General features: G+C 47.0%; 1 protein-coding gene across 3 annotated transcripts in view; it reads left to right on the forward strand.

Moving 5' to 3' along the window:
* The first annotated feature begins 714 nt into the window (after positions 1-714).
* The window catches only part of MCF2 (MCF.2 cell line derived transforming sequence), a 70,888-nt gene continuing 55,052 nt past the window's right edge, over positions 715-16,550 (forward strand). Inside the window, exons 1-3 of one of the 3 annotated variants that reach the window (XM_053374868.1) lie at positions 715-1,186; positions 11,534-11,602; positions 12,448-12,562. In XM_053374868.1, coding sequence (XP_053230843.1) covers positions 1,063-1,186; positions 11,534-11,602; positions 12,448-12,562 — 308 coding nt within the window. In that variant the 5' untranslated portion in view covers positions 715-1,062. Of the gene's footprint in view, positions 1,187-11,533; positions 11,603-12,447; positions 12,563-16,550 lie in introns of those variants that run through there. The other 2 variants (XM_053374872.1, XM_053374871.1) reach the window with 2 other exon arrangements.

Raw genomic sequence — 16,550 nt, forward strand, 5'->3', positions numbered from 1 at the left:
GGCATATCTGCTAGGAAGTCTTGATAAAGATATCTCAAAGGATAAAACTAACATATTCTTATACAGTGGTACCTCAAGTTAAGTACTTAATTCGTTCCTGAGGTCTGTACTTAACCTGAAACTGTTCTTAACCTGAAGCACAACTTAGGTAAAAGGGGCCTCCTGCTGCTGCCGCGCCACTGGAGCATGATTTCTGTTCTCATCCTGAAGCAAAGTTCTTAACCTGAAGCACTATTTCTAGGTTAGCGGAGTCTGTAACCTGAAGCGTATGTAACCTGAGGTACCACTGTACGTGACAACAGCGGCAAAAGTTTTGATTGCTAGCTATTGGAAAAAGGATAGCATTCCAACAAAAAGAGAATGGCTGGGGAAACGGACCTCCGGAACGAATTAAGTACTTAACCCGAGGTACCACTGTACATGGAAAGAATGTGTGCTTTTATTTAAAATGCATCTCTGGGATATTTGTGGGGCATAGGAATTCGTTCATCCCCCCCCCAAAATATAGTCCAGCCCCCCACAAGGTCTGAGGGACGGTGGACCAGCCCCCTGCTGAAAAAGTTTGCTGACCCCTGGCTTAGGGCCTCATCAAACCTAAATCCGGCCCTGCTCACAGGGTTGTTGTGGGGATACTAAATGAGGAAGGGCGGACCATGCACGCCACATTGAGCTCCTTGGAGGAAAAGGCGGGGGGTTGATGCAGTGCATTTAAATAAATAAAACAAGCCTTCGGGAAAAAGAAGCTCAGAGCGAGGCGGACCCAAAGCACTGGTGCCCAAAGCAGCTGGCGGGCAGAAACTCATCCAGGCGCTCCGCCCAGCCCGTGCGCCCTCCTCTCCGGGGCGCGAAGGTCCTTGCACCTCGCGGTCGTGGAGAAACTTCGCGGGCCGCCGAGGCAAGAGAGCGCCGAGCTGGGGCGCTGCGCTCTTCCTGTCTCCCGATCGCCGGGAAGGGAAGGAGGGAGCTGGAGCCGGGAGCGCCCCGGGAAGAAGTCTCGGCGGAGGCGGGCTATGGAGGGCGCAGCCTCCGTCTCCTCCGGCCGGGAGTAGCCGCCGAGCCGGCATGGCCCTGTGCGGCTCTTCGCCGGAGCTGCGCCTGCCTCTGACTCGGATCTCCGAGGCGGAGATGGAGCTCTACTACCGGCTCCTGCGAGCCGCAGTCAGGGCCGAGTCCTTGGCCGCCGCCGGTAAGTCGCCGCCTCTGGCCGGGCAGCAACAGCAGCTGCAATGCAGCGAGGGTCGAGGGCGGGTGTCCTCCCTCTGCCCGCCCGCTTCCATTTCTACCGGCGATCTCCCTCTCTCTCCCCCCCCCCCGCCCTCGTCAAGGCACAGAAGTTACCCCGCGACGGGGGGGTGGGGGAGTTACAGAGGGGCTTTTCACGGACCCCCTCTCCCCCCCCAAAGATGGGCTGCATCGCTACAGCATTCAATCTGCTAATAATAACATTTTGGGGGATGGACGCATGAGGGTTGCCAACTGACCTGTCTTGCATCTTAAAGAAGGGTCGAGTTGCAAAAATCAGCAGGTGCACCGGTGCCCTTCCTCACTCAGGCCCCTTCGCTCCATGGAGATAACCGTGGTTTCCTCTTACTGGTGCATGCAGAGCAGGTGAGGGCAACTGAGAAGTTGGCAATGCTATGTATTCACTGGTGGGGCTTCTTTCTGTGCATACAAGGAAAATCTACAGGTGTTGGAGCCTCGGAGGGAGGAGCAGCTTCCATTATGATGGATGCAGAGTGCTGTGAACAGAAAGGGATGTGGGCCCCAAGCTACTCAGATTGGCCCTCTAACTCTCCCTGGACTACCCTTTTTAATAGCCATGCTCTGTGCACCTTCTCTAGCTAGAATGTGACCTTGAACTGGAACCTAGGAACACAAACTCCTCATACTGAGTCAGAAGCATTGGGCCATCTAGCTCAGTATTGCCTACATTGACTGGCAGCAGGATTTCAGACAGGTTTTTCTCCCAGCTCTACCTGGACATGCTGGGGAGATACTGCTGCTGCTGCTGGTGGTGGGTGGGTGTGTAAACTAGCCTACTCTACTAAGGATAATAGTAGTAGTAGTAATAGTAATAATAATAATACAGTGGTACCTCAAGTTACATACGCTTCAGGTTACAGACTCCAGAAATAGTACCTTGGGTTAAGAACTTTGCTTCAGGATGAGAACAGAAATCGCGCGGCAGCAGCGGGAGGCTGCATTAGCTAAAGTGGTGCTTCAGGTTAAGAACAGTTTCAGGTTAAAAACGGACCTCCGGAACGAATTAAGTACGTAACCAGAGGTACCACTGTAATAATAATAATAATAATAAGAAGAAGAAGAAGAAGAAGAAGAAGAAGAAGAAGGTGTACAAATGTAAAACATTTGTTGTCCTTCCCACTTTTTTTCTGGTTCCACCCAGCGCTGGCAAGTGGCCCTTTGAAAGTTGCTAAAAAGGGAATGTGATCCTCAATGTTCTTCTCCCACTATGACATCGTAGCATTTTAGGAATTTGAAAGTCCTGAAGCAAGTAGTGTATCCTACTCATTCAGTGACTACCTTTGCTGATAGATCATTCTGGGAACTGGGTAGGGATGGGTGGTCTAGGGACGTCTTGCATCCAAAGTGGCCCACAGCCCCCAACTCCTTCAGTAGCCCTCTTTCACTACCAGCAGATGAATGGATTTGGCCCAGAGGCTGCTAGTTCCCAACTCCCTTGTCATTCCAACGTTTGCTCTGCGGTGGGGGGGGGGGGCTTGCAAAATCTCCAGCAATCATCACTGGAAATAAGGATGTGTCTGTTCCTGTGCAAGTGAGAAGTTTGGGGACCCTGGGCCTTGATTGTGTGTGCAACCATTGGTGTGCAACCTCGCTGGTGGTTCAGTCCTCAATGCCATCTACATGTTCGGTTGGGAATGACCCCCCCACCACCTGAAACCCTAGAGAGCCACTGACAGTGTAGGCCTGGGTTGGGCTGCTGGTCCGTAGGTCACTCTTGACCTGTCTGTGGTCCTGTTTGGCCCATGAAGCCATTAACCTCCCACCCACACCCATTTGTCAATCATCTGACATCATTGGGTCACATCAGTTGATGGATGGGAGGCAGGGGTTTAATGCAGCTTGGTGCATCTTCTCCAATGTACAGTATTACCTGCAGTGAGCTCACTGGGGAAGCAGACCACCCACCCCATGAATTAACTCTGACAGGTAGGAGGGACCATTGCTTATGGTGTCACCATGATCTCAGGTGGCTGGTCCCATCCAGCTGCCATAGTGGACCCACTGATCCGCTGGGCCAGAAAGATTCCTCACCCCTGGTGTAGTTGTTTGGTGTACTAATGGTTTGAGTTGGATTGAATGAAGCAGCTACCTGTGTACTGTACTGGGGCTGCAGCTAGCTGGTTGAGAGGGCCCAGGTTCAATTCTCAACATCTCCAAGTAGGGCTGGTACATATCCCCTTCCTGAAACTCTCTGCCAGTCACTGTTGACTGAGCTGCTAACTCCCTCTGCAGTCCACAGCTGTGAACTGATTCATACACACATGTGAGTGTGTCATGTGAATGTGTGAACAGACTCATGTGTTGGTTACTGGGAGTTGGGGTCTCCCAACATCTGGAGGGTCACAGGTTCCCCACCCGTTCTCTAAAGAGAGATCTGCTTGCAGCCATCAAAACAGTACTCTGATCATGGGTGGCTTTGGGGAATCATAACATACCTCCCTGGGAGTCTGTAGCAATTACGGTAACCTGAAGCAGCAACATTGACCTTAAAGGCAGGTGAATCAAGCTGTTGGAAATGCTGGGGCTTGTCCTGGAGCAGGTGTGGCAGTGAGACATGTAAACTGCTAGAGCAGGTGACTTGTCAGGCCGCATCCTTCTCGGTGGGAGAAAGGATGCTGTGCTGGAATTTGGGCAATTGCGAAAGGATGTAATGCAAGCAGCTATTGACAAGAACTGGGTTTTTACTCTAGCAAACAGCAGCTGAGTGAGGTTTGTCCAGAGGCTGCAGGTGCTGGCTTGCATCGTGAAATGCTCATCCGCCACACAACATTTTCCTGCACGGAGGAGAAAAGCAACAACAGTGCGCCACAGGCTTCCTTGCTTTCTACCATGCAATTGTATGAGCCTCGAGTCTGGTGTGATGCTGTCTGCCAGACACAGGTCTGTCACTTCAGCTGCTGTTTGCAAGAAGGAGCCTTTCGTGCAGGGAGGGGGAATCACCTCTCCTCTGGCCCTGGGAGGATTCCCATCATGACCCTGTTCCTCCTCAGCCTCCTGATGGCAGGCATGAGGGCTTGACCTGGCTCACTGTGCTATTCAGTAGTAAATTTAGTTGGGGTTTCCTAACCATGAACATTCTGAACTATTGTATAAATTGAACATTCTGAACTATTGTATAAATATTATTCTGTTTATGGTAAAACTGACCTAATTTTAGATGTAGACATAGTAATAATAACAATTTTTCTTATTGTGTTTTTTTGCACTATCAGGAATGGGGAACCTCAGACCTAGGGGACAAGTACAGTCCTCCGAGTCTCACTCTCTGGCCCTTGGAAGCCTCCTGGGGCCACACCCCTCATCCTTCTTGCTTCAAACCCTCCCTGAGTGTTTTTGCCTGGGTGGAATGTGTCCTTGAACTCTCATAATGATAAGGCTTCTTGCTTGCCTTTAAGAAAAATACAGAAATAGGTGTGCTGAGTGTTGTCAGGAGCCAAGTGGGCAGTAAATCACACTGTGCAAGTTGGAATTAACTCTTCATTAGCAAAAACATGATCTTCACAGATTTGGCAGGGTGTCAGGCCTAATGAGCACAGCAGCTCACCCCTGGTAGGTTTTGCCCCATGGATCAGTTGCTGAGACTGAAATCTCCCCCCTCCCCAGCTGCCTAAGTCCTCTCTTCTCCAGGGGTTTCCCCAAGCAACCTAAGACTGCACCTGCATGAAGCTAACTTCTCCTCCACCCATTCCATGCCTCTTCTGGTTCTGGGACAGAAGTGGGGAGGACATCTTGTTGCAGCAGTAGGGGGAGATACCCATCTCATCTCTGCCTCTTGGCCTCCCTCCTCTCCTGCTTCAGCTTCTGCCTCTGATTCTGGACTTCTCTCTGCCAAAGATTTTCTCTGCCCACTAAGCCCTGCGCCCCCTTCAGCTTTTTACACCTCCTCCCAGTCTTCTCCATCAGACCCGTCATCATTGTCCCACCACCAGTCCCTGGGCTCTGGTCTTCCCAACCACTCTTCTATGTCCAACCGGTCCATGACAAGCAGTTGCAGAAAGTAGCCTGCTCTTTTAAAGCTTCGGTTCACATTCATTGCTCCACCCATTTTTACCTCTGACCCCACCCACCTCTGGCATGTGGCCCTTGAAAGGTTGCGCAGAAGGGAATATGGCCCTCAGGTTTTTGCTTTCTGTCCTTGCTTATGCTCTTCCTGGAGGTATCTGTTTGTTGGGCCACCGTGGAGAGCACCCAATGAAAGGAAAATGATTCAGTGGCTGCTATTATTATTGTGCTGCTATAACTTTTTAAGCTTATTGTAAATGCAGGAACTTGCCTTAGACCATGGGCCAAACTAGCTCAGTACTGTCAACACTGGCTGGCAGCATCTATCAAAGATTTCAGGTAAAGTCTTTTGGAGAAGCTGGCGTTTGGACCAGGGACCTTCAATATGGAAACATTCTCTTCACCACTGAGCTATGGATATTCTTAATGAACTCCATATGCTGCCTTATCTTGACACAGACAGTGGGCCCTTATATTGTCAACACTGGTTGGCAGGAGCTCTGCAGGCTTTCCAGCCCTATTTGGAGATGCTGGTGACTGAACCTAGGATTGATCCTGGGACTTTCTGACTGCAAAGCAGAGGCTCTATCACTGAGCTTCATCCCTTTCCCAACTAAACCAGAGTTGGGGGATTCTGAGTGATGGGACCCCCTTTGTGGGTCCCCAGGACATTTGCCTGGCATCTACCTTTTAGGTGTCTGCTGAAGTCAATTTTGCTTTTCTGGGTGTTTCAATGACTAATGCTGTCTTTGAGAGCCAGTGTGGTGTAGTGGTTAAGAGTGGCAGTCTTGCAATCTGGGGAACCGGGTTCGCTTCCCTGCTTCTCCACATGCAGCTGCTGGGTGACCTTGGGCCAGTCACACTTCTCTGAAGTCTCTCAGCCCCACTCACCTCACAGAGTGTTTGTTGTGGGGGAGGAAGGGAAAGGAGAATGTTAGCCGCTTTGAGACACCTTCGGATAGTGATAAAGCGGGATATCAAATCCAAACTCTTCTTCTTTTATTACTGCCAATCATGTTTTTATAGCTGTGGAGGACTGCATGATTGGTCTTTTAAAATGCTGCTTCTTGAATATTTTATTTAGTTGTATTTATCACTAAACCTCTATTCCACCCAATAAACAAGGCAAAGTTTTGCTTTTCGTTTGTTTGTTTTTGTGTTCGAATTACACTTTGCTGCTTTGGAACCCTGTCTCTATCCTAAAAAGTGTTTTTAAAAATAATTGTAAACACATTTGATTTAATACCCTAGTATGGGTACACTCTGTTCAGATTTAGACTGCTCCATATGGAAATACGATGTGATTTCTTGTAGTCCTACCTTTTTAAATCCCCCCCCCATCTTCCAGATTGCCCTTCTAGATTATTTTGTCTCTCCACCCACCCCGCCCCACTGCAAAAAAATATTTTATCCAAAGCTCATAGCTGTGCATCCTATTAAAAATAGATGCTTCAGATGCCGTTACAGAGCTTTCAGAATATAGGGCAACAACGTCCCAAAAGGCTTTGGATGCTTTCGTAAGCTGAAGAGAGTGTCTCAAGGAGAGAGGAGCAGATTGAAACAGCCATACAGGACATTTAAAACCCTACACATGTCACACCAGCATTAACTGGTGTGGTGGGTCCCAGCGTCCTAATTGTTTACTGTAATAATTATAAAAAGTGACAGCAGGTGTGTGTTGGGTAGAAAGATTTGTTTTGGATTGTAAATGGGAAGTAGGGAATGCCATTTAATTCCATGCTTTTATTGCTAGTGTGTTTTAGGATCATTTCTTCATTTCAAATGTGTGGATCCTTTGGCTTCCAGGAATAGGATTTTATGGTTCTCTGAAGAGTCCCCGCTGTCACCCTTAACAGCCCAAAAGGCACAAAAGGAAACAGGACTAATAATAATAATAATAATAATAATAATAATAATAATAATTATTTATACCCTGCCCTCCCTGGCCAAAACCGGGCTCAGAGCAGCTAACATCAAATGTATAACACATTAACATAAAATCAGGCAATCAATTAAAATACATCCTAAAATCAGATCAGGATCAGAATAAAATCTAATCAGATGGAAACCCGCAGATTAGGGTTGGGGACCTTAAATGCTCACCAGGCCCAACTGTTTGTGCTGAACTTATATGGGCCTGTGAGAAAAATTGGGAGGTCACTTTCATGCAAGTTCTTATGAAAGGGGAGAGGGAGTCAGACTGAACTCCAACCAAAGGCCTGGCGAAGCAGCTCCGTAGGGCTGGGCTCTGCTGTTAAATTATGAGATTCTATTTTGGCAGAAATTCCACACCCTTTCACAAAATGGCTATTTAAGCACCAAAGGTTGGAAGCTTTTGCAAGATTCTTTTTTGTGCTTGTAGGAACCTACTGTGCCTTTGTCCCAATGTTATTATTTTCGTGCACTTTTACACAGACACACACCCTTTGTGTTGCAGAAATCCCTTCTGGGACGTTGTGTACCTTCACCCGGAAATGAGATCCTCTTCCTCCAAAGAACGTTTGGTCTGCGATCAAATCTTGCATGAATGACCAGGGATTGCTTGCAACAGCCAGCCACAATCATCACCATCCTGCAAAGGAGAAAATGACCATCTTAGAATCATAGAACTGTGGAGTTAGAAAGGGCCACGAAGGTCATCTAGGCCAACCCCCTGCAATGCAGCAATCTTTTCCCCAACCCGGGACTGGAACCCATGACTTTTATAATTAAGAGGCTCTGAGCAACTGAGATATCATCTTGGATGGCCTTCTGTCAGGGGTTCTTTTGCTGCGCTCCCTGCATTGCAGGGGGTTGGGCGAAATGATCCTCAGGGTCCCTTCCAGCTCCACAGTTTTATGATTCGTCACTTCAGGGCTTTCTTGCCAGGATTCGAAAAGAGGACTTTCCTGGCTCGTGTTTAGTTTATTTCTTACACCACTTTGCTCTAGCTAGAAAAGGCCCTTTTCAGAGGGAACAGTTCCAGAGGGAACTATTACACCACTTTGCTCTAGCTAGAAAAGGCCCTTTTCAGAGGGAACAGTTCCAGAGGGAACAGTCTCCTCTGCTTGTGGCTGGATGTGGCTCAGCTGCCCTCAGCTGAGTCTTGGTGTCACTTTACTCCCTGGCTCTTATCCTTCCCATCTTTTTGTGCTTCTGCTTTTTCCGTTGGGGATGCTGCATTGTTAGGAGTGTGCTCACATTTCTGCTTCATATTTACCATGCCTTGGCATGACGAAATGGAAACATCCCCATGAACAGAGGAGAGAACCCATTGGAAAGGTAGATAAGATAAGGGATGACTGCTCTGTGTTAACGGCACTGTGACTATCCAGATGTGCAAACAAGGGAGCGAGATGGATTTCCCCCTTAACAGTGAAGTGCTGCTTCTGATCCACTGTAATTTAGGCTGCATTCACAAAGCAGTTTATTCACTTTCCCTGACATTTCCCTGATTGTTAACTTCTGCATTATGTTTGAGCTTTCACATGATGTAGAAGACAGAAAACTATTGGAACATAGTGCATGTTTAGTGATCATTTCCGTGTAAAGTGACAAATTTGGGGTGGTATACTGGCATACAGTACTTTCCTATTTTCGTGGGGAATCATGGGGGCTTTGCCTTTAAATGAGAACTGAATCGAATTTCTCATATCCCTAGTTGTGAGGAAACATAATTTGTGACATTGCACAATGCATTTTAATGATCAACTGGGTACCTCTGTTGAGGCATCAGCTTCATCTTCCAATTCCCTGGCTTTGTGGAGCCTCTCCCCCTCCCTGCCACATAGGGATGTCTTGTAACCCCTCCAGTTCTTCCATGGCTTCTTTCCTCCCATTCCACAAGTGGCATCAATTTTATTCTTTCCAACCAAAGAGGTAGCTAATCTCGGCCAATAATGGAAATCCAGTTTGACTTGCTTTAATTAAGAGCCTTCCTCCTTCAGGCTGGAAAGCCATTAGAGGATTAGAGGAAATTTGGGACATATAATTACAGATCTTATTTTGCAGCCCAAAGCCACTACCGCAAGGGAGCTTTAGTGGTAGATACACCCAACTGTTTTCGGATGGGCTGTGCTATTTTAAAACAGAATATGCTTTAATGCACGTAAAGATTCTGGTCTGTTGCAACATATACAGAGCTGGACCATTGGTCCACCTATCTCAGTATTGTCCTTACAGACCGGCAGCAGCTCGCCAGGGCTTCAGAGCAGGGACAGTTGTAGGGCAACCTGGAGATGTTGGAGATTGAACCTGGGAACTTCTGCTTGAAAGGCATTTGCTCTGGTCTGCAGGCTTTCCCCTAAAATAGGACCGGGAAGCTGTGATACTGCCCATCTTGCTCTATCACTCACTGGTGGCAGACCCCAATACCTCTCAAAAAAGATGTTGCAGAGCTGGAAAAGGTTCATAAAAGAACAAGCCCCAACCAGCATGGTCACTAGTTGGGCATGCTGAGAATTGCAGAAAGATTCAGATGCCAATGTAGTCGACTTCCGTACATATATTTGGGGTGCAGCTGGGGAAAGACCATCTTACCCTTTGCTTCAGGAAGCAAAATGCCTTCCGCTGGCCCTGGCAATGAAGCCTGGGGAAGAAGTTAAAGTACGGCATGCTCAGGTTCCTTCCCATGCACGGTAAATCTTCACAAGAACCTTGCAAGTTACGTTGGCCAGAGGCAACTGATCTGAGGTTATCCCGTGAGATTTCTAGGGATTTGGGCTGCCTGGGTCTAAGCTCAAATTTCTAGTCATTGGGCTGTGTTCACAAAACATTCGCAAGGGCCATGTGGAAATGAAGCAGACAGCAGTCCCAAGCTCCTTTCTTGTTGACTTGGGTGGAAACAGGGTGGTGTAGTGGTTAAGAGCGGTAGTCTCGTAATCTGGTGAACCGGGTTTGCATCTCTGCTCCTCCACATGCAGCTGCTGGGTGACCTTGGGCTAGTCACACTTCTTTGAAGTCTTTCAGCCCCACTCACCTCACAGAGTGTTTGTTGTGGGGGAGGAAGGGAAAGGAGAATGTTAGCCGCTTTGAGACTCCTTCGGGTAGTCATAAAGTGGGATATCAAATCCAAACTACTACTACTACTACTACTACTACTACTACTACTACCCTTCTTCTTCTTCTTCTTCTTCTTCTTCTTCTTCTTCTTCTTCTTCTTCTTCTTCTTCTTCCCTGGGCACCCGAAAGAATCCGCAAACCAGCTCTTTCTCCCATTTCTGGGTTTCCTTGGTAGCGCTCTGGCCCTTTGAAAATGCCCTCGCCTGTTCCTTTTTTTATAAATCACAATTGGGATTGTGTTCCACAAAGAGCAGTTGATTGGTATCGAGAAGAGTAATGAGTTTTTTAGGCGGCTAGACAGGTGTGTAGTATACCTGCTGTTTGCAAATGGTGTGGGCAGTTCTGGTTAGGGGCAGGGAAGATAAATAACAGGCCTCACTGAACCAGCCCTCCTTAAAAGGGCATTAATTACTGCACATGCTGTATCTGTGACTCAAGAACATCACCTACTCTGTAACCTTTTGCTGACCCTGTTCTTTCACCGGTCTTGTTGTTCATAAAACCCAGGCTCAAAGTTTTAGCCCTCTGAAAGGATTTGTTGTGGGCTGCCTGCCTGCCTGCAGGTAGCTGTTTGCAGAACACTGACGGTCGGAAAGGAAGGAGGGCAAAAATCGTACCTCCTGGCCCTGCCTTGATGCATCTAGATGTTTTTCAAGCTGTGAACACATCTAGATGTGTACAGTACATAAGTTATGTGAACGATCTGGGATCCTGCAAAATGCAGGGTTGTTGATGGTGCAGAGTTGCCCCAGCTCTGTTCACAGGTTGAATGAACTCAAGGCTGTGTAGAGTGACTTACAGATGTCAGCGATGAGACAGTTCCTTCCTTCAGGCTGACAATCCAAAACAATACACAACACAAAAGGAAAATGGATTGGGAGGGAGAAATGCAAACTCAGACACGCTTCCTTAATTACAGAGTTCTTGGAATGGCCAGCTGGAATGGGGGAGATATCACAGAGAGGATGATATCCTTTCCCATCAGGAGTCCTTTTCTATCAGGAGATGCTAGTGTTTGAGTCTTGGACCGTCTGCATCCAAAGCAGGTACTCTGCCAATGAGCTATGACTCTCCCACACGGAGGATATAGAAAGGGAAGAGCAGGCATTCGAGTCGATGGGTGATGGAGAGGCAGGAAGGAGAAGCCTGGAGAAAGTGGGATATAGATGTGACAGGTTCAAGCTACGCAATGATTAAGCCATGCATTTCGTGTTCCTTTTTTCGCCAGAGTCATCTCTTCCAACACGTGCAAAGGACATTGCTGAGGACTTGAAGAAAGAATTTGCATTTCTTTCCGGTGAGTATGGCAAACTCTTCTTTGTGTTCCAAACTTTTTTTTTAAAGTGTGATATAAATAGACAAAATTAAAGTAAACCCCACCCCACATTGCTGGGACCAGTTTGAGACTGAACAAGGGCTCTGCTGGGACCAGGGCTGGACAGTGCAGTTTGAGACGGAAGTGAAATGCAAGTCCACAGCAGTTAGCATAATAAATAAGGGCTCCATTTAGGTTAGTTTCATGGTCACATAGTAGTGTAGTTGGACCCCTTCATGATAGTCACAGCCATGCCCCCTTCAAAAAGTATTCAATAATCTTATCAATATATGGTATTAATAATTAGAGATGCAATTCAACAACCAGTGCAGATCTGCATTTGTTGCCCTTCAGCTAGAGCTATGCACGTACACGGGTAAATGATTAGGAGTGCTCCAGTGTCTTATTTCAGAGTGACTTGAGTTCTGTTTTCCTTGAAGTCCCATTGCACATAAGCCCCTTGCATTCTCAGTGTTCCTAAACACTTAGCTTTGGAGCATGGAGAACAACTCCTCCTGGTCGTTCTCCCCATGTTCTTTCTCCAGAAGGGCCCTTGGAGACAGTTCTCAGGGGCTGACTCATCTCTTTCATTCCAGATGAGCTCCAAGTAGCACCCAGGGTGAGAAGACTCCTTCTTTGTGGTGAAAAGGTCTTCTTGCATGCTGATTGGGCAGCTTTAAGTTGCTGGAGACAGTGAACCTGCTGCAGAAATAGTAATGGTTCTTTGACTGTGACCCTGCCTCCCCCAGCAGGCACATGTGTTGAATGGTTTAGCAGCTGGTTTAGGATGTCTGCTTATTCCCACCCACCCCTCTCTTCCAAACTAGGTGGAAGAGGGAAAGACAACGGCTGGATCATAACATTTCCTGAAAATTCCAATTTCAACCAAATGCCTGAAGAGGTTGTGACAAAAGTTTTGAGCTACTTAACTCGGATTCCAAGGTACCCATATTTCACTCTAGTGGGTGCTGCGCTGTTACATCAGCTTGATATTGTTATAGATTTAAGGGTGCGCGACCCCCCTAAACCCTATAAATTACCAAATGCTAGTATTTTGATTATTTGGGACATGAAGTGAGAATGCAAGCTGCAGAAGAATTCCTGTGGCTGAGCTATGTTCCTCAAGGAACAATAGAGATCAATTGAGGGACATTAACAATGGGACCCGGGTGGCACTGTGGTCTAAACCACTGACCCTTGGGCTCGCCGATCAGAAGGTTGGCAGTTCGAATCCCCATGACAGGGTGAGCTCCTGTTGCTCGGTCCCTGCTCCTGTCAACCTAGTAGTTCGAAAGCACGCCCAAAAGTGCAAGTAGATTAATAGGTACCGGTGGGCAGGTAAACGGTGTTTCCGTGTGCTGCTCTGGTGTCAGTGTTCCGTTAAGCCAGAAGCAGCTTAACTGGCCACATGACCCGGAAAAACTGTCTGCGGAGTGGACAAACGTCTGCTCCCTCGGCCAGTAAAGCGAGATGAGCGCCGCAACCCCAGAGTTGTTTGCAACTGGACTTAACTGTCAGGGGTCCTGGGGTCCCTTTACCTTTTAACAATACAAGAGAGGGCCTTCCCCCTTGCCCTGAGGTGTGAACAGAGACTGGGGATTTGGAAGGTTGCCAGGGTGACTGTTCTGGGAGCAAGGAGGAGGAAGAGGAGCTGAGATCAATCCTGGGCAGGTTGCCTGAAGGTTGCCTGTGCTGCTGTGGGGGGTACCACCCCCTCTTGAAAGGGCCAGGCTGTAAGATCTGGACTCCCTCCATGCAGACTGAAGGTGTAAATAGGTGAATAAACAAACCATATTTCTTAAAGCCATGGCATTTCTCCACCATGTCTTCCTTAGGCTGAGAGACAGAGGCTGGCTTAGCCTACCTCACAAGGTTGTTGCAAGGATGAAAGGTATATATTCGTGGAGGGGGCGTGCAGACTACTGTGGCGCACTGGAGAACCAGCATAAAAAAAGGAGATAGTTGCCTCTTGCTTACTTTGACAAACTATGTCAGCACCAGAATCATAAACAGCAGTGTTGCTGCATCAATAACCAAGATAGAAAACTTGCGGCTTTTTTTTCTGGTGGGGGGCACAGCATAGCTATGTATTAGGAGCATGTTTTGCAAATACAATTCCCAGCATCTCCAGTTGGAAAAAAAAATCTGGTGGAAAGTAATAACTGAGCTATGTTCCCTGAGGTTTAGAAACTTGGCAAAGGGCAGGCGGCTGTTTAAAAATGAAACAGAGATTCTGTGCATCCTTCCCTTAAATGTGTGCTAGATTTAAAAACAGCAATGCACACGCACAATCCTGGAGGTCCAAATAACGGCATATATATCATGCTCACTGGTTTCATTTGCAAATGTTTGTTCTGGAACCTAATAATTAAACACTTGTTGGTTTAATTCACCTGTGTCAACCTTCAACACTGTGCTGCCAGGAAGTAAGGAGAACTGGGGAAAGGAAAAGAAAAAACGTTAACTGTGGTCAAGTTACTAATAAAATAAATCAGTCTACCTTGATACCTGCCCAGCAGGTTGGGTTGTATATTCAATGCAGTAGTGAGGTGCTCAGAACTTTGTTTTATGGGCAGGAGCCTCACTTTGGGACTTAATGGCTTTATGTCTCTCTAGAGGGCAATGTGTATTTCTTCCCTTACTTGACCTGAGTCTTCTGTTTCAATGGGATTATTTTAGCACATATTTTAATTGCAGATGTTTTCTATTTCTTTCTTTTTTTAATTAATGGGATTCCCCCACCCACCCCTTTTGTATCTTAGTGGTTGACGTTTATATTTGAATGTTTGTGTAATTGGTTATTTATCCTCGTAAGCTGCTTAGAAGCTTATTGCGGCATTAAGTGGTATATAAATTAATAAACAGTAATACTTGCGGTCAGTCTGGCATTTTACCACACTTGGGGATCCTCCTGCTCAGTGGTGCCCTGGATGTTTGCCCAAAAAATCCTAACTTGATGGCACCACTCTTTGTTGGAGAGTTTAAGTGCCATTTGCCTCTATGTGGTCAGTAAATGAATCCAGCATTAACTGCTCTGAGTTTGATGGTATCTGCAGGTTCATGCTGAAGTCAGAGAATGAATATTGGGCCTTGGCCAAGGGATCAAGAACATGCATGGCACCCATTGATTCAAGAACCCCATGGCACCTGCTAAGTCTCTGAATGCCCCTCCGCTCATTGCTCCTGTGGTCATGAGGTGGCAAGGGTGGTTAACTTCCCTCTACTCTCCTTTAAAGGGTCATAGAGTTGAAGGAGGAGGTGGGGAAGAGTGGCACTCTTTGCCACTTCCTCTTTCAACTCTTGGTGCTTTTCAAGGCTCAGATGAATTCTTTTGGATCTGAATCTAGGTCCCTTGAGAAATTGAAGACTCTGTGTGCATGTGTGCATGTGCCCAACCCTTCTCTCTTTCAGTTTCTCAGAGGGTAGGCTGATCCAGGGCAAGGGGCTGGTGCCCACTGTTAAAAAATCTTAATGTACCCCTTGACTTGAAAAAGCTGGCAACTCCTGGTCTAGATGTGCCATTTATTAACTCAATCACTATACATTTTGGTAAACTGATGTGGAATTTAGTAAAATGGCAGTCAAAAAGGACTCCCACAAGTCGACGGTGATGGTAACTATGCCTAGATGCGCCGAAAAAAGGATATTAGACAAACTCATGGTTGCCACAATAGTTAAATGGACCTTATGTTCAGAAGCACTGCACCCCCAAGTATTGTGCACTGGGAGCAACAAACAGGGGAAGGGATCTTGCTTTAATGAGACAAACATCTGTTTTTGAGAAGCAAAACAGTGTTAGCAAAGTCATGTAAATAACGTAGGTGGAGACAGAAGATATCCTTGTAACCCTTTACCAAGGAAAATGAGCAAAACAGTGTGCAATTTGAGGATAAATAAATGAAAAAAATGTGCATAATTTGAAGAGAGGTTTTTATCTATTTTACTTCAAGGCCTTGTATATAGCAGGGAGACATTCAGCAAAATTAGCTGGTGTGGGGAAGCGAGGGAGACTCTCAGAACTGCACAGCCAATCAGAGCATGTGGCATCTTAGCAAACATCATGCCACTCTGCCCAGTTGCTAAGCAGCATCTCTGCCTGCCCCCACCCTTGGCTAGCAGAATTATCCTTTAAGCAGGGAGTTCTGAAGAGTGAGTACTTCCACACTATAGGATCAATTTCATATGAAGGTGGAGCAAGTATCATGTGGCACCAGTTCCACAGATCAAAGCAGCCAAGGGGGCATGTACAGTGGTACCTCGGGTTACATACACTTCAGGTTACAGACTCCGCTAACCCAGAAATAGTACCTTGGGTTAAGAACTCTGCTTCAGGATGAGAACAGAAATCACGTGGTGGCAGCGCGGCGGCAGCGGGAGGCCCCATTAGCTAAAATGGTGCTTCAGGTTAAGAACAGTTTCAGGTTAAGAACGGACCTCCAGAACAAACTGAGTTCTTAACCCGAGGTACCACTGTATGGGGGGAAAGGTGATCTTGCAAATAAACTAGCCCTAAGCTGTTAAGGGCTTTATAGACTAATCTTATTTTTGTTATTTAGGTATTTAGTTATTGCATTTCTAGCCCACTTTTCCTCCAAGGAGCTCAAGGAGGCATGCATGGTTCTCCCCCCTCCTCATTTAATCCCCACAACAACCCTGTGAGGTAGCTTTGGCTGAGAAGCAGTGACTGGCCCAAGGTCACCCACTGAGCTTCATGGCTGAGCAGGGATTTGAACCCTGTTCTTGCAGGTGCTAGTATGACACTCTAAGCCAGGGGTCAGCAAACTTTTTCAGCAGGAGGCTGGTCCACTGTCCCTCAGACCTTGTGGGGGGCCGGACTATATATTTTTTTTTGGGGGGGGGGAATCAACGAATTCCTATGCCCCATAAATAACCCAGAGATGTATTTTAAACAAAAGGACACATTCTATTC

Source organism: Podarcis raffonei, chromosome Z (genome assembly GCF_027172205.1).
Source record: "Podarcis raffonei isolate rPodRaf1 chromosome Z, rPodRaf1.pri, whole genome shotgun sequence".
In the NCBI taxonomy this organism is placed as follows: domain Eukaryota; kingdom Metazoa; phylum Chordata; class Lepidosauria; order Squamata; family Lacertidae; genus Podarcis; species Podarcis raffonei.